General features: G+C 37.5%; 1 protein-coding gene across 1 annotated transcript in view; it reads right to left on the bottom strand.

Moving 5' to 3' along the window:
* The window catches only part of LOC135085610 (myelin regulatory factor), a 47,716-nt gene extending 30,364 nt beyond the window's left edge, over positions 1-17,352 (bottom strand). The window contains exon 1 of the mRNA XM_063980385.1: positions 16,962-17,352. Within this exon, the coding sequence (XP_063836455.1) occupies positions 16,962-16,995 (34 nt within the window). The 5' untranslated portion in view covers positions 16,996-17,352. The remainder of the gene's footprint in view (positions 1-16,961) is intronic.
* Between the last annotated feature and the right edge of the window lie 1,576 nt (positions 17,353-18,928).

Here is an 18,928-nt window from a genome sequence, read left to right as displayed (position 1 = left end):
ACATTTTACACTCGATTATGATGTATTTTTTTTTGGATGGTTTTTTTCAGTGTGTGTGCACGCAAGTACTTTCATTACTTGGCATAGCTTATTTATTTAATAGTTACATAAGGCGAACCTAATGCCATAAGGCATTCTCTGCCAGTTAACCTGCGGGCACCTTAAGCTTTAGTAGTTAAAATAATTATCTCTAAGTATTCTTAATAATTTTTATCCTATCACCAGCAGCACTTCTATATTTCTTGACTCTATGTACATACTATTTGAATCTATGTATTATTTGTTACATACTAATCCCGCGGTAAAAGTTTTCAGCCTCTTAATTTGTTTATGTATTTACCCTAAAATAAAATAAAATCTTTGATATATTTTAGTTAATCAACATATTCATATCTATGATTTTTTCATGTAGGTGATGTTTTTTATTTTTTTTATTTAATTATAAATCAATGTACATACTAGTATGTATTTATCATTATTAAATTTCTGAAAAAACAGTAAACGTTGTTTTGCTATCCATACTTATTTTTGGTATATTTACTTTGGGTTGAGTAAGGAATGCATTTGGGTAGAATAACGAAATTATGTAATGGGTTGAGCTAGAAATACTAATTTGGGATGAGTGAAGAAATGGGTTGAGTTGTCATGGGTCGAATACGGAATTTTAACCCACTTAGAATAAGTAATTGGAAAAACGTTTGTTATTATATGTATAGTTTCATTAAATACTACTATTATTACGATCAGAAAACACTATGGGTTTTGCCAGCCATTATAATGTAAGCTATATATTTTATTATGTTATAATGCATTTGTTTGAATGGAAAGATACATTGCAATAATCTGCTCCACATATACATTAAATCAATTAAGATCCATTAAGTTTATAATTATACGTTCACAATCGATAATACGGTGTCTTGAACTTTTATCTCGATGATTTATAAAGTTGTGTATTTATTTTGTTGTCGTTAGTGTCAATGATGAAAAACACTGAAACAATATGGCGGGTCTTCTTCACGCGCTCCTAGTGAGCGCGTTTATAAAATGTATGAAAATTTTAGTTTTTGAACGTTTCCCGCCAGGGGCGCTCTACAAACCGTCATACATTTAATGTCATTTTTTGACGCGCTCACTACTAAGCGCTTTTGAACTCACACGCAGCCCTCAGATACAGAAATAGAGTAAAATATTATGTACTTTAGATCTTTTAAATTCTTAATAAAATTACCAAGTGAGAAATGTTGAAGCAAATTGAGTAAAGGCTTATAGTTAAGATATTTACTTAATTGGTTTTTCATTTCTTTTAGAAAATAATACCAATACAAATAAAATTTTCAGTCTTCATCGTCTCTATAAAAGCCATTTTTATACTTTATGCACCATACAGTTCATTTTATTATTTTTATTACTATTTACAATATTATCAAATTCAGGAAATATAAACAGACAATTATGTAGGTCAAATTATACTGATATTGCCATTCTATAGGTAATAATATTGATAAGTATAGTTATAGTCTACATCGTATAATTTTTTTGCAAAATGAGGCGTATTACAACGGAATAAGGTGTTATTTACCTTAATGCCGTAACTAGCATCCGTCAAAAGATGAGATAAAATTGGCAAACAAAAATAGACATAACGTTATAGTATTAAAGTTCATGGTCATTGTAAATTGTTATCAAAACATTTTTCGTGCGTGTAAAGCCATGTATTCATTAGGCAACATTTGTTGATAAACTGTTTATGTCTAGTGTGATACAAGTTTACCATAAACACAGGTTTCTGAAACTTGCTCTCCACTCATAGCGGGGAGCACGACAACATGTATCATAAACAATGTTTCATCAGCTATGTTTATGGACTGTTTATAAACTGTTTAAGAGATGATGAAACATTATGAAACATTGTTTATGAACAGTTTATAAACAGTGTTTATCAACAAATGTTGCCTAATGAATGGAAAAAACATGGCTTAATTTATTTTACTTAGACCCGCCATATACGGACAGCTTGAATTAAGGCTCATTTTCACGGCTATCCAGTTTTGCAGGATCCATTAGTGCAGGATCCATTAGTGCAGGATCCTCCAAAACTGGATACAAATTGAATTCCAAACAATAATGAAGACAATTTTGTATATTTATTTAAGGAGAGCTAACAAGATATACACAATTAAATGGAAAGATACATCGAATTCTAATACAATACATGTTTATAGTGTAGGCTTAATAAACGCTGCCACGACCTGTGCATATGTCGCAGGCAAATTGTATGATTCCGCATTTTACAAACGGCGTCGTCAATTTACAAACGCTCGCTGTTCTATGAAATGCCGAAGGCAAATTGGCAACTCGTTCAATTGATAAAATTTCGACTATGATTGTTGCAATAGGGTGACCATCATAAAACACATGTTGGACAAATCAGACATAATTTCAGAAATCAGGTAGGTATCTATTTAAGTAAGACAAACCTAAAATACTTGCTACTCCTAAAGTAATTAAAATATTTTCGTAACAAAAACAACACTAGACTAATTTAAACTATTGACGTACCTATAGGTAGGTACATAAAAATATGACATTAAATAAGTTTCGATAGTCAGTTCTTTAGATAAGTCTTACATTTTAATTATACCAAGAAGAAGTCCAGAAGACATAACACAATATTTTTTATACCAATATATTCCGCAGCAGACCTCCGAGCACCAGATTCCATTGTCACCTTAGCGTGTTTTACGTGCCGGATAACCTCAAAAACTATTTTATTTTTCCATAGCTTTTTCACTGCTCCTATTTGTGAATCGTAAAAATTTCTTAACTCACTAAGTATAATAAATGTCTTTTTTTGTGAAAAGTCCTTTGAATACGTAGAATTTGCACTGTTTTCTGTATCACAAAACCACTATCCGACGCCATTTTTCTTGTTTTGATTAGCAGCGCCTCGCGTGGTGAGAAAAAGAACTAAATACTTCAATTTGCCGCGGCATTTTGTAAACAGCGATTGAATTGGCTATCAAATGTTTTGGCATATTATAAAGTGCCAAGGCAATTTACATTTTGCCTTCGGCATTTCATAGAACAGCGAGCGTTTGTGAATTGACGACGCCGTTTGTAAAATGCGGAATCATACAATTTGCCTGCGACACATAGATTGCGTGGAAGCGTACTATCAACTAAAATATTTTTTTTAACAATAACAATAATTAATTTTGATATTTGATTTTGCCCTATAAGTCAGGTGAGCCACTAGATCAAAGGGGTGTTTAAGTTTTGAGCATCGCAACATGTCATCATCATCATCATCATTTCAGTCACAGGACGTCCACTGCTGAACATAGGCCTCCCCCAATGACTTCCACATCGCACGGTTGGTAGCGGCCTGCATCCAGCGCCTTCCTGCTACCTTTATCAGGTCGCCGGTCCACCTTGTGGGTGGACGTCCCACGCTGCGTTTTCCGGTACGCGGCCTCCATTCCAGAACCTTGCTGCCCCATCGGCATGTACGTTGTTCCCTGCCCACTGCCACTTCAGCTTGCTAATCCGTCGCAACATGTGCTTAAGTCCAAAGTGTCAGTGGTCGAACCCAAATGCACACAGGGCGGGACGCGCATTGTCACATTATTAGTGGCCAGACTCTGCTATTGTCCAGATATTTACATTTTGCTAACAGACTTCATGCTTCGACATAAACAGATATATGGGGGTTTTTCCATTAACTTCCTTCTTCATTCTTCCATTATAGTCCAGTCAAATTAGACATGAACCCTGCAATAATTCGCATACAGCTGAAAATTGGTACGAATGTTCGGAGCACCATTATGAATTAACTGTGAAAAGTCCCCATCGATCCGACGTGTGCTAAAAAAAAAATTCAAGGTCAAACTTAAAAAATACGGGTTTTTGAGATTTTCAGCCAAACGGTAAGTTTTATCACAAAAATATGCATGACAAGGTTTAAGGCCATACAATTATCTATCAAAATTGCCTATACACTTTCTCCTAAGAGTCAGCGTTTCTGAGATTCGATGATCCGAAGAGTCAAAAAAGTGTTTTCTTCATAACGGTCTTACACATAAATCCAATGTGATATCGCCTCGTGCCACGACTCAGCATTGTATCATGATGTGTTGTCGACGTCGAATATAAAATGATTAACCTCAATGTCATTTGTCATCTTTAATTGTCGAAAAATGTTTGCAACTTAGACGAAGGACTGCACCGTGAGTTTCTAAGATACGAAGTTTTCGTGTCTATTATGTTTAAGAGCTCTTATATGCACACGTCACTACTCTACTTGTAACTCTATGGTCACTCTTTTAGCCCGGTCAAGTCAGAAAATCCAGGTTATAATAATTCGCATAGAGCTGAAAATTTGTGTGATTGTTGAGAACACTATCCTTAATGAAATGTCAAAAGTCCCCAGCGATCCGTCAACTGAAAAAAAAATTTACGAAGTCCAAGTTTTTTGCATTTTTCCGCCAAACAGTAAACTTATCATAAGAAATGATAAGAAATAGTAGTAGATCATAAAATTATCTATTAAAATTGTCTTTGCCCCTTTTTCCTAAGAGTCACCGTTTATGTGGTAATGATGAAAACCGCCTCTGTGGTCTAGTGGTAAGACCACCTGCTTCAGACGCAGAGGTCCCGGGTTCGATTCCAAGTGGGGGCAGATTTTTCTGTTCGGTTTGGTTGGTGGTAGGGCTTGTTCTAAGTCCGCCTGGCTAGCTACCACCATCTTACCTAAGTCTGTCGCCATAACAGCAATGTTAACAGCATTGTTGTGTTCCGGCAGTTAGAGGTAAGATAGCCAGTTCCTCCGTGGTTGAGGATTCCGGGTGAAGCTCGCTTCCACCTTCGGCCTGATCGTCACTTACCATCAGGTGAGATACAGGTCAAGAGCTTCCTCGTTGTGGATAAAAAAAAAAAAAAAAAAAAGATGCAAAAAGTTAGAGAATTCGCATTCTGTTAACTACTCCAAAAGTCCACAACTTCAACTCTATTAAAATAGTTTGGAATTGAACAGGATAACAAATACATCTTATAAAAGGCCTACTGGGGAAACCTGGTAAAAAAAATACGCCAAATAACCCTCATAGGTGTTGTGGAAACATGTGCATATAACGAGAACATCAAAACTAACTTTTTGAATCGTTCTACCTCATAATCGGTGACTCTTAGGAAAAAGGGGTGAAGACAATTTTAATAGATAATTTTATGATCTACTATTATTTCTTATCTATTTTTATGATAAATTTACTACTTGGCCAAAAAATGCAAAAAACTTGGGACTTCGAAAACTTTTTTTTTAAATGACGGATCGTCGGGGTCTTTTGACATTTCATTTAGGATGGTGTTCTTAACATTCACACAAATTTTCAGCTCTATGTGAATTATTATAACCTGGAATGTCTAACTTGGTCGGGCTAAAATAATGACCATAGAGTTACAAGTAGAGTAGTGACGTGTGCATATAAGAGCTCTTAAACATAATAGACACGAAAACTTTGTATCTTAGAAACTCACGGTGCAGTCCTTTGTCAAAGTTGCACCCATTTTTCGATAATTAAAGATGACAGACGACATTGAGGTTGATTATTTTATATTCGACGTCGACAACACATCATGATACAATGCTGAGTCGTGGCACGAGGCGATATCACATTGGATTTATGTGTAAGACCGTTATGAAGAAAACACTTTTTTGACTCTTCGGATCATCGAATCTCAGAAACGCTGACTCTTAGGAGAAAGTGTATAGACAATTTTGATAGATAATTGTATGATCTTAAACCTTGTCATACATATTTTTGTGATAAAACTTACCGTTTGGCTGAAAATCTCAAAAACCCGTATTTTTTAACTTTGACCTTGAATTTTTTTTTTAGCACACGTCGGATCGATGGGGACTTTTCACAGTTAATTCATAATGGTGCTCCGAACATTCGTACCAATTTTCAGCTGTATGCGAATTATTGCAGGGTTCATGTCTAATTTGACTGGACTATTAATCTTATACTCGTACTATCGTAGGAATTACGAGTAGTATATTCCTACTTTTCAACCGACTTCAAAAAAGGAGGAGGTTCTCAATTCGACCCGTATGTTTTTTTTTTTTTTTTTTTTTTCTATGTTTGTTACGCGATAACTCCGCCAATTATGAACCGATTTGAACAAATCTTTTTTCGGCGTATAGGTAATACCTCAAGGGTGGTCCCATTTAAATTTAATAATAGAAAAAACAACCCCCAAGGGTGGAAAATTGGGGATGAACTTTTTTATACGCAATATCTCCGCCGATTATAAATCAATTTGAACGATTATTTTTTTGTTGAATAGGTATTATCAAAAGGGGGGTTTCATGCGAATTTGAAGAAAATATTTCACCCCCAAGGGTGGAAAATTGGGGATGAACTTTTTTATACGCAATATTTTTAATTTTTAGTTTTTTTTTTGTGTTCACGCATTTGAAGTCGGTTTTATTTTTTTAAAAGTTATATACTACTGCAATCACACCTGAGGGCTTAGACATCAAACGTCCTCACTAGTGATAGTGAGCGCGTTAAAAAAATATAATTAAATTTTAGTTTTTGTAAGTTTCCGCTAGGGGCGCTGTAGATACAATCCGTCGTACATTTATTGTCATTTTTTTACGCGCTCACTAGTGACGACGTTTGATGTAAACTCACACTAAGCCTTCTGATCTTAAGTGAGATGCAGTCTAGCTAGGATGGTACATACTTGCCCTGTAAGTGCCTATTACAGCAGTTGTATTGTCAACTTTTTGTCCATGGGTGTCACGAACTACACTCGACGTCAAATAAATCGCACCTCCCGCGACAAGCACTTTCAAACGTATGCATCCCCACTTCCCACCAATATTGGTAGGTACCATTTGAAAGCCTACTTTTAAACTTCATTTCTTTAAAGGAAAGGTTTTTACCCCAAAAATGTGTCTTTAGAAGGATCCAGAGTCTCTTTTTAAAGCGACAGGTTACGTTTCAGCCAACTTTTATGGCTATAAAACTGTTAAATTGGGATTATTATTAATCGCTCGCTATCCATCTGTCAAAGAGGACTCGTGAGATCATTATTTGGTTTTATAACCACAAAAATTGTTCTAATTGGTCCCATATAGGTGGGCCCAAGTGTTGCTGACTGTACCTTTATGCAACGTAGGCCACCATCTTGTACCCTACTACAACAAGCTATGATCTAGAACTCCACTTCCTAAACAACTTCTGAGAACTGACTGCGGACCACTCCAAACTGGTTAGAGTTTAACTGTTAATAATGCTGTCCCTTTCTTTCAAAGGCTGGCATGTGGATGAGGGAAAGGAGACAAATGATGTGTATGTGTTAGATCATCCTTCTTCATCAAAATATTATTTGACCTAGAACTACAATTTCAAACGGAATTATTTGAAATAATTAAATAATAGGTAATAGGTAGTACATTAATTTTTCTGTGGTAATAGTAATAGGTCGTTGTTGAAAATCCAAATAAAAGAAAAAAGAACCCCCTAAAAGATCGAAGATCTGGTAAAGTTTAACTTTCCCCCGGGACAAACTTGACCTTCACTGGTAGGGTTTTTATTGGCGGTCAAGCTGTAGATCCTGGCTACACAGGAGTTGCAGCGGTGGGAACGAGAGGTGGGAATAGACCCTTTATCCAGCAGTGGACGGAATTCGGAAAACGAACGAAAATTAACTGTTGTTGTCAACATTGTTCATCCCTTTCTACCGCCACAAGAGTGAGCAAGCAACCATTTAGTAGCATAATAGCTAGTAGTTACTTATGAAACAATCATGACAAAATCGTTCCCACGGTTAGAGGAAAAAAGTATTTAGCCTTTGTTTGTAGGCTAACACCTGGCGGTTACGTACTTAGGCATTAGGTTAGGAAACGTTGGGTAGCATGAGCTCTAAGATTTGTCAAGTTTAAAGTTCTTAAATAATCCAATTTTAGTGTTTCTATATTTCAATCTCATTCCAGCTTTAAAATATTAAGTAACTAGCTTTTTAACCGCGTGAAATTAATTTGTCACAGATCGTCATAAATTATAGCCTATATGTTATTCTGGGTCATAAACAATAATACTGTAAAGTTTCATCAAAATCCGTTCAGTAGTTTTTGCGTGAAAGAGTAACAAACATCCAGACATCCAGACATCCAAACTTTCGCATTTACTATATTAGTAGGATAGGATGTATACTGTCTATGGTCTAGTGGTAAGACCACCTGCTTCAGACCCAGGGATCCTGTGTTCGATTCTTTGGTTGGTGGCAGGGCTTGTTCAAAGTCCACCACCTTAAGTATGTCGCCATAGCAACAATATTACCAGCGTTGTTGTGTTTCAGCAGTTGGATCTACAGCTTCACCGCCTACAAACCCAACCAGTGAAGGTTGAGTTTGTCGCGGGGGAAAGTTAAACAGTCATTGGACCCGCAACGAAATTAATCAGAAGAACATAGGAGGAGTTCGAAGTTAAGGTTCGACTTCAAAACCTTTCCCACAAGGAAAATTCGTTGCGGGACCAATGACAGTTTAACTTTCCTCGGGACAAACTTGACCTTCACTGGTTGGGTTGGCGGTCAAGCTGCAGATCCTGGCTACACAGGAGTTGGAGCGGTGGGAACGAGAGGAGGGAATAGTCCCACAAGAGAACTGCGCCGAATGTTTGACAGTTTAACCACGGGTTTATCTTTTCCCGGTCAAGTTTGACCTTCACTGGTTGAGTTATTGGCGGTCAAGCTGTAGATCCTGGCTACACAGGAGTTGCAGCGGTGGGAACGAGTCACGAGAGGTGGGAATACTCCTGAAGAGAACTACGCCAAATGTTTTATCTATCTAGCCCAATGCTATCCCCACTTATCACAGTTATCACGCGATATATGACCAAAACAGACGTCGACAGTCTTGACCGATGACCGGCAATTTGGACGATGATAGCGGTGAAACCTGAGCGTTTACACCCGACGATTATTGACGGATCGATTTGTGGCAGATTGAATTCGTCACAGAAAAGTTTTTGTCGATTCGACACACTTTTTTATGTAAATTTACTTATGAATGATTTAAGGCCCATGTGGAAATCCTTGGGGGAGCCCTTTGTCCAGCAGTGGACGTCTTTCGGCTGAAACGAACGAACGAACGAACGAAGGCCCATGTTATGTAACATACAAGTAATTATTTTTTTTGCAAATAAGCTTTTAAATAGTGCTTTTACACGTCACTGTAGGTACTTTACCGTACCTCTGCTTCGAGACAATAAATGACCCAGTGCTGAGAAGAAGCATCGCAAGAAACTCAGCAATGAAACTTATGAGTTTCATAATATTTGATTGGTTTAATTTCAATACTTAAACCATCACAGGACAGTCTTTATTTGGGGCTTCCTTTTCTAATATGAAACTTAAGTCCCAGTAAAGGCAGTTGTTATTTTTTGTATGTGACATAAAATTGTATGAAACCGCGGAGAGACCCAGATGCTAGCCCGATTTCATGCAAAGTAACACCCTACACAGTAAATGTCCATATATCTTTACCTATTGCGAAGTACTCGTGCTTATTCTGTGCTTATACGTAATTGTATCTAAAGCCTGGTCCGTGAGCACGTAGAATCCCGTCCAATGACCCCAAGCTACCCATCCCTATCGCTCGCGCGTAATTATGTTGCTGTCGCGACTGTGCGACGGGCGCCCGCAGTAAGTACCTAGTTTAATTTCTTTTCCTCTATAGAGGATTATTTATTATTTATTATTGTATACATTTAAAGTCAATGAACCTTCACACGATCAACAAAACTATTATGAACAATCCATTGCGAAATTTCACGCGTACTTATATTAATGCATTAACATAGATTGAATGGGAATTATAAGTGATTTCTCGTGAATGCAATACATTAATGCAAATCTTTATGTGTGTAATAAGGAATACACTTTGGAATAGCAATTAAACGGTATTTTATAATATTACAAATTATAGTAGAGACCACTAACTAAAATTTCAACGTCAAAGTGTTAAATATAACAAATATTGTAAAATCTAATAGGTAGGTGATTAGTTACTATTTTGCACCGTCTACTCAAATTCTTTGTTTGGCTTAAAGGTTAACTGGTAGAGATAGAGAATGCCACACAGCATAATTTCGCCGTTTGTATCGTGTTTTTGTGTGCAATTTAAATAAATAAGTAGTTGACCCCGGGATAAACTGAACCTTTACTGGTTGGGCCCCGCTGTAGATCCTGGATACACAGGAGTTGCAGCGGTGGGAACGAGAGGTGGGAATAGTCCCGTAGCTAAGTAAATAAAATTAAATGATATTCTTTTAACTTGTTTAATTTAACTTGTGTGTTGTACGTGTACATGCACATAACGATAGTGTATTGTCTATCAAAACTTTTGAAAAACGAACGTTAGCGAGCCACCACACATGTAAAACTCACTCGCCTTCGTGAATTGCACCAACAAATACTATTCTAATTCAAAAATTATCACAAAAAACGAACCTGATCGCGCCGTGTAAACCGGCCTTCGGCAAGTAGATAATAGCCGTGCATTATCCCGGAATAAAATCGGACACATGTCCATTGTGAACCCATGTAGGGTCCGACGTACCTTCGTTCCTTGACACGGTTCACAGGATCAATCGCTGTCGTTGGGAGACAATTGAAGATGACAAACGAATAGTAAAACACTCGCAGTGTACAGACTTTTGGCTAAATTTTTATCTAAAAACTCTGCAGAGCAAAATTTAACGAATTTCAATTCAAAATCCAATCAAAAATAAGTCCGTGACCCTCACTCGGCATGGGGCACACTGAAAACCAGCTCCGTGGCCTTCATCACCGTGGGCCACGGCATATGCTTAGTGGGGTCCCGTTGCAGTGGGCATCTTGTTGGTGAATGGGTGGCACTGCTCAATTTACTCTTGTTTTTATTTTTTTCTTCTTCCATTATGTGCCACTGTCATGTCTAAATATTATTATGTAATTGCCTGTATTTGTGTGATGTCCATTGTAATAAATGTATCTTTCTTTCTTTCAAAATCTACTTTTCTCCCGTGGATGTCGTATAAGGCGATGAAGGGACAAATATGCGAACATCAGGCCTCCCCAACCAGTCTGGCCAGCGTGGGGAGTGTAGGACAAATCCTCCAAATGGAGGATTTGGAGAGGCAAATGCCTCTGGTAAAATAAAGGGTCGTGCTCCTACAGTGGAGACTAAATGACCTTGTGATGATAGTAAAATACTTACTTATTGAAGATAAGATTGTGTTGAAGATACATTTTTTACGCAGGACAAAAAAGAGGATAACATTACCATTGTATTTGAAGATCATCGTGACTGAAGTGTTTGTTTTCGATCGTGAACATGACGCTGATTTTGTTGATATAGTAATTGAATCTTCCATTACAGCAATGTACATAACTTCATCATCAGGTCATTCAGTCTCCACTGCAGGAGCACGACCCTCTAATTGACCAGAGGCAAATGGAGGATTTGGCCGACACTCCCCACGCTGGCCAGACGGGTTGGGGAGGCCTGATGTTCGCATTGTCCCTTAGTCGCCTCTTACGACATCTACGGGAATGTGTCAACATCTATCTTTATTCTAGAATCACTTCAAACTGTTTAAAGATACGTAAATCAGTTTAATCTTAAATGAAATACGTAGTTAGTCATCAAACTCATATTTAAAATTCTAATGATGTGACGTAACGGAGTGTAGTTTTTGCTCATAGTTTTGTTGATATCTCAGTTTTGGGGTTCCGTAGCCCAATGGTGCTAATGGGACCCTATAAGGCCCGTTTTCCACCTAAGCGGAGAGATGTATTTGTTTCATATCTTCTCCTCTCCGCTTTGGAAACGTGGAAACCGGGTCGTACTATGCCTTTGCTGTGTGCTCTCTTCTTAAATCATAATTTAGAAGCTTTTGACCTGCATTTCACCTGATGGAAAATGATGATCAGGCCAAAAGTGGAAGCGAGCTTCACCTGGAATTCTCAACCACAGAGGAACTGGTTATCTTATCTCCTACTGCCGAGACTTCTTCTGATTAATTTCGTTGCGGGTCCAATGACAGTTTAACTTTCCCCCGGGACAAACTTGGCCTTCACTGGTTGGGTTTAGCGGTCAAGCTGTAGATCCTGGCTACACAGGAGTTGCAACGGTGGGAACGAGAGGTGGGAATTAGTCCCGTACCAGTTTAGCGTGTCTCGCCGCCATTATACATGCAAGCGTCATCGGCTGTTTTTATATCTTTTTAAAGACTTCCAGTTCTTAGAACTCAGACGCGTTGACCATCTTTTATTTATTAGTTAGTTATCCTTAGTGATTCGAACCGAAGATTTTGTTTATTATTTTGGATGTTATTTTAGTGCCTGATATGGTAAAAGATTGAAGTTTACCTCTTATGGGCATCTTCAATCGTATTAGTAGTAGGTAACTAGGTACTAAAGCGCGTCTTTATGTAAACAAGTATAACGCCCGGTTCACAAACGAAGCAAATCGAAAGCACAGCGTTGAATAGAGCTCTGTGATTGGTTCGTGTGTCACCCTGTGCGTCCATGCGCACTGTGAGACCTCAAAGTAATGTTTGTGAATACGGATGGGGTTATTGTCAATTTAACACAATGTTGATTCGTCACACTTTCGTTACGATCCAAACCTAAATTGAAAGAAAATTTGTCATAAAACACACATAAAAAGTGACGAACTTATGTTTTTTCCCAAACCCAGTTAAAATGAATCTAAAAAACATCAATAAGTTTCTTTAACATCATAGTAACAGAGCGTTGGTTTAAGTCATAATTTCAGCAACCATCTGACGTGCCTTTTAACACGCTTGTCAATTTAACACAACAGTTATAAGTCTGGAAAAGTAAAGGCAAACGAAGCTATTGTATGCGCGTGAGCATGGTTACAAAAAAATAAGATTACAATTTAATTACTGATTTTAGACACTATGGCCTTTCAGGAACTTTGTCTCTTTTTCTATTAGATAAAATACAACTTTTGACTTTCACAGGTCTCGAAAAATAAACAGAATTCGGTCTAAGTAAACTCACAGGTAAACTTTTTGTTTATCTACAAATATGCATAAACTACTGACCAGATTTTGATGGAACTTTACAGTAAGTTATTTTTTAAATTAGAATAAAGGCTACAATTTATTCGGTTTTCAAATTCAAATTATTTTATTGCATGTCACATGGGTAAGGTAAGGGTTGACTGTCAACCCTTAAAACCGTCCGTCAACCGTTAACCGTTGACAGGTCTACGCGGACGAATGCTTGAGGCAAAACGCCGATAGTGATGTCCCGCGTTCCCGATTCATATGGCTACCGAGGGCAAGTCAGGTTTTTAGAGGGTAGGCCCTGCCCTTCTGGCAGGGAGAACCCCACATAACCCACTAGCTGCCCCCGTGCCTGGTGGGTATTCAAATCAATGCATTTTCCTGACGAAATAAAAGGGTTGTTGACAGGTCTTTCCGTGATAAACTGATTTTCCCGCGCGAAAAAGTTACTCTTAAGCATTAGTGGATCCAACTAGATATTAACATCATTGCATCAGTTAATCAGCATTTTAGGTTGTTCACACCAAACTTGTCCTGTTTAATACAAGGACATAATTTATCACTCAATACGTATATTGGCGCAAACTCGTTTAGGAAATATGACACATAGATAAGGATCCTATATTGCACATTTAAAGTCATAAGTCATTTATATTCTGCAATATAGGCTTTTATAAAGCTTAGGTATATTATCATCATCATTTCAGCCACAGGACGTCCACTGCTGAACATAGGCCTCCCCCAATGACTTCTACATCGCCCGGTTGGTAGCTGCCTGCGTCCAGCGCCTTCCTGCTACCTTTATCAGGTCGTCGGTCCACAGTTTAGATACAGCCAGCGTTAAATAGTTCGTGACACCCAAAGTGGCCAAAAAGTTGACAACACAACCTTATTCCAATAGGCTAGTTTCCATAAAAATCTTTTACGAAGTTATGGTTTTTTAAAGTTCCGCATGATGTCACAAAGTGCTACATTTTTAACCACTCCTTAACGTCACCTCTTCTTTTGAACTTTGGTGTGCTTTATCTCTTTCAATTTTCATTAGTTTGAAAAAGTGAAAAATACGTATCAAGTATTTTTTGATAAGTCAACTGACGGATTAATTCACACTCTAGTTTTTTTTACCCAGGAAACATTTGCGATCTTTTTGGCTACTTTGGGTGTCACGAACTATTTGACGCTGACTGTACAGGACTCATCGTTTTAACCCTACCACTGCTTCGGGACAATAAATGGGCCAGTGCTGAGAAGTAGCGCCAGAAACTCAGTCACCTTTGTCAGCCTATTTTTTAGGGGTTCATCATCATCATCATCATTTCTGCCACAGGACGTCCACTGCTGAACATAGGACTCCCCCAATGATTTCCTTATTGGCCGGTTGGTGGCGGCCTGCATCAAACGCCTTCCTGCTACCTTTGTGAGGTCGTCAGTCCACCTTGGTGAGGGGTTACACCACACTTATCTACACTAATATTATAAAGAGGAAACATTTGTTTGTTTGTATTAAATAAGCTCTGTAACTACTGGACCGATTTGAAAAATTCTATCACCTTTAGAATTCTACATTAATTATTTTTGATGAACATAGGCGGTACGAAGTTCGCCGGGTCAGCTAGTACTTTAATAAGATAACTATTATTTTGTATGTCGTCATTCTGACAGGCTTAATGTTAGGAAGCATTAAGGGAAAGGAGGACAGAATCTATACTAACTAGCTGTGCCCGCGACTTCGTCCGCGTGGAATAATGACTTTGGGTAGGCACTTTTAATAATTTAGTCTAATTATTTTACAAATAGCTTTTGCCCGCGACTTCGTCCGCGGAGAAGTCGAAAACGTTCTCATACGATTTTTAACGTTATTATCTAAATGTTTGAATACTTATAAAATATAAAAATCTTAAAGGTTAAATAAACATGAAAATAAAATTTTCTTATATTTTATGAATATGCAGCTCGGCCTTTGATCGGTGGTATTATCTTTTTACAACGAAATCGAAAACTACACCTACCGCAGTATTATTGGTAAACTTTTTTTTTTTATTTTCCTACGGGTGCTAGAATCACCAAGTTTCTAGCATGCCACTGGCCGTGGGAGAAGGAGCTTTTCCTCAAGACTACTCCCACTACCTCAAGGGCCTCCGCAAAAATTCTCGCGAGAAAATGAGTTTATGTATACAGCGCAAGCAGGTGCCCGCGGCTTGACCGTCATGCATTACTATGCATTGTTAGGCGAGCGCACGCAGCTGCAGCGGGCACCAACTCCGAGGTTAAGTAGAGGCCCCTAGAGTATGATAGTCTTTAACATGACATGATTGTAAAAAAAATGCACTAATGAGTAATTAATATCAACTTTGAAGCAAATCACCACTAAAATAACTTTCTACCCCTTTTTAACATAGTTAGGGGATGCATTTCACTAAAATACGAAACACGTCTTCCATTAATTCTGTTATAGAATGCTTATGCGAAATTTGAAGTAGATTGAACGAAGGAATCTCGTTATCCCATACAAACTTTGCCCTCCCCTTTTTACCTCCTTAGGGGTAGAATTTTGGAAAATCCTTTCTTATCAGATGCTTACGTCTTACAAAGAACACACCTACTTGATCATTATTTTGCTGCGATGATATTTTAAAACTGCGATATCTCCTAAGATATTTATTGAAATTGAATGGTGTAAAGGCCAAGTATGTTTAAAATTAAATACTTGTGACGAATAACTTATTTATTTGGATAAGGATTAATATCATGTTTATGAAAAAATCTCCGCAAATAATGCATTAATATAAAACAGATTTCTTTTTGCATAAAAAGGGTTACTATGAGCCAACCTTAAAAGATAGACATATACTATCGCGGACTTTTTTTTAGAACTTTTAAAGGGGAACAATCCTGTGATACATGATTTTTGCGAAACTTTAACCGTTTACGCAGCGTCAGCTCTCAAAAGGAAAAAAATCACTGATTTGAAACATTCTTCATTGGTGCTCCGCTCCTATTGGTCTTAGCGTGATGATATATAGCCTAAAGCCTTCAGGAACTAACGGGCTATCCAACACAAAAAGAATTTTTCAAATCGGTCCAGTAGTTCCTGAGATTAGCGCGTTCAACCAAACAAACAAACAAACAAACAAACAAACAAACAAACAAACAAACAAACTCTTCAGCTTTATAATATTAGTATAGATATTCTAAAGCTGAAAAGTTTGTTTGTTTGGTTGAACGCGCTAATCTCAGGAACTACTGGTTTGATTTGAAGGAGGTTTTTGTGTTGGATAGCCCATTTATTGAGAAAGGTTTTAGGCTATATAACATCACCCTATAGTCTATAGCCAGTAGGGGCGGAGCAGTAGAGAAAAATGTTGCGGAAACGGGAAATATTATGCAAATTTTTTCACGCGTACGAAGTCGCGGGCACTCTAGTGTTAGAAAAATTGGGGGAAAGAAATAACAATAATGACGAATAAATATAAATAAGTAAATCTAAATTTGTTCATACAAATAAAAATAAACCAATGTTCTCTACATTAGGTAGGTAGGTAAGTACTTGTTTTTAAAAACAAGTTTCGATGATTTTATTTAAAATATCAGGTTTCTAACATGTTTGGGTTTTTCTAGGTACAAAATTTAAGCAGGTAAAACCAAACGCAGATTTTAAAGCCAATTGGAACTTTTTTATTTTTTACCTGGTCGATACTTAATATTGTCTAAACAAGGTAAATGAAAGTGTAATAGACCTGGTAACACCTAGATTCTTAGGTAAAAGTCGACCTACCCCGAGCTTTTTCAAGCAAATGTAGAGTTAGTTTTTGACCTAGATCTAAAGTTATTTGCTGTCTAGAACTAGACTTTAAAGCTCATACTTACTCAAAGGCAAAGTCAGGTCACCCATCATGTCCATCTTCGCGAATCCACTAAAACTTTGAAGTAAAAAGTTATTGTTTTATTCCGGTATGGCTTTTTCAGTCTGTCATCCATGTCTCTACGCTATTTCGCCTTAACATTCGAAACCTGATGCATGAATACAATCAGACATTCATTTTTTCCGTGTTAATAAACATAATATGACAGATAACACTACACCACTGCTATCACTCACTGAGCACCACAAAAATCACTGCAACACACCACACACAATCAATTTACTGCTCAATGGGAAATCCACATCCAAAATACAATGATTTTAACGGATAAACACGATAAAAAATTGTTAAAAAGAATCGTCGCACGCGCAGCATAAAAACAGTGCAAACGTCACTGTAGCCAAACAGGTTTGATTTTTTTCTCTAGATCTTGCGCTACCACATGACTATCGAGCGATTGTGAAGAAGTACGACCGGTGGATAACAGATGGCGGTAGTGTGTGGCATAAATGGTTGGCTGATTGTTTTTCACGTCTAACTAACCGTGGAAAAGTTTATTGGCATATTGAATTCTTAGTTTTATGTTGATTAAAAGGATATTGATAAAGTTTGAATACTTTTACAAGATCGAGGGCATTTTTGTTGCATTTAAAATAAATGTAGAGTCACCACTTGTGACTCACACAAAGAGAAATTCGTTTCCAAATCTCAACGTTTTGATATTTCCCGTAGGCGTCTGATTCCAGCAAAGTAGAATAATAAATGCTCCTTGGTGGCGGTGGAAAACGGGCTTTAGTACCACCTTTATTCTTCCATTATGTCGTATAAAAGCCGACTAAGGGACAAACAAGCGAGCATCAGGCATTCAGGCCTCCCCAACCCGTCTGGCCAGCGTGGGGAGTGTAGGACAAATCCTCCATTTGCCTCTGGTAAATTAGAGAGGATCGTGCTTCGGCAATGGAGCCAAAAATAATGACCTGATGATAATATTTTTTACAATGGCCACACTTCCAGCTACCCATTTCCGGTCATGTCGTCTCGTTAAATCGCAAAGAATCACCATTTGATGAGAGGGAGAGGAAAAACGGAAATGTGTACCTGAAACTGTGGCCCACTATACAACAACAACAATTTTGGGGTAGTTAACAGCATCAACAATTTTTACTTATTCGCACATAACAGGTTAAAAGGCGAACTTAATACTATAATATGTCATTCTCTTCCAGGCAACCTTTTGAGTATTTATTTAAATTCATTTCCGATAACGATCAATTAACGTTTTATTTTTGATCTTGAACTCTGAAAGACTTTTCTTTCGTCAATAAAATATGTTTACATGTATTTTTTGAATTTGAGTTAGTTTTATTAATTTAATTAATTTAGATAAACACAGAACCTTGTGTTTTTAGTTGAAAATTAAATAACAGCCCATAAAATCTGTCATGAATACTGATGTAGTTAAACCTCACCTTGAAGGTCAAATGTGATTGTCCGAAGTACAAAAATAATCTGTGTTGTTGACCTGTCACCATGACAACACAAAACTGTAAACAAATCTGTTGTCAGAGAGTATTTCAGTGGTAAGTCGTTTTTGATACAAAATTATTAGTTTTTAATTAATTTAATGTGATTTAATTGTAAGTTTTTTTGTAAAGTTTTAGTTAACATTTGTGATATTATATTTGTCGTAAGTGCTCTATTCATAAAATGAGTTTTTTAACACATTGTAACAGCTAATTGTACCCAAAAACGCAGCGTGTGACGGCCACCCACAAGGTGGACCGACGACATCATAAAGGTAGCAGGATATCGCTGGATGCAGGCCGCTACCAACCGGGCGATATGGAATTCATTGGGAGAGGCCTATGTTCAGCAGTGGACGTCCTATCTCTGAAAAGATGATGGTGAACAGCTGATCAAACTGGGCAATCCTCCCATTCCGTGGACCGACGATCTGGTGAAGGTCGCGGG

This window comes from Ostrinia nubilalis, chromosome 29 (genome assembly GCF_963855985.1).
Source record: "Ostrinia nubilalis chromosome 29, ilOstNubi1.1, whole genome shotgun sequence".
NCBI lineage: Eukaryota > Metazoa > Arthropoda > Insecta > Lepidoptera > Crambidae > Ostrinia > Ostrinia nubilalis.
This window is presented reverse-complemented; position numbering and strand designations above follow the sequence as displayed.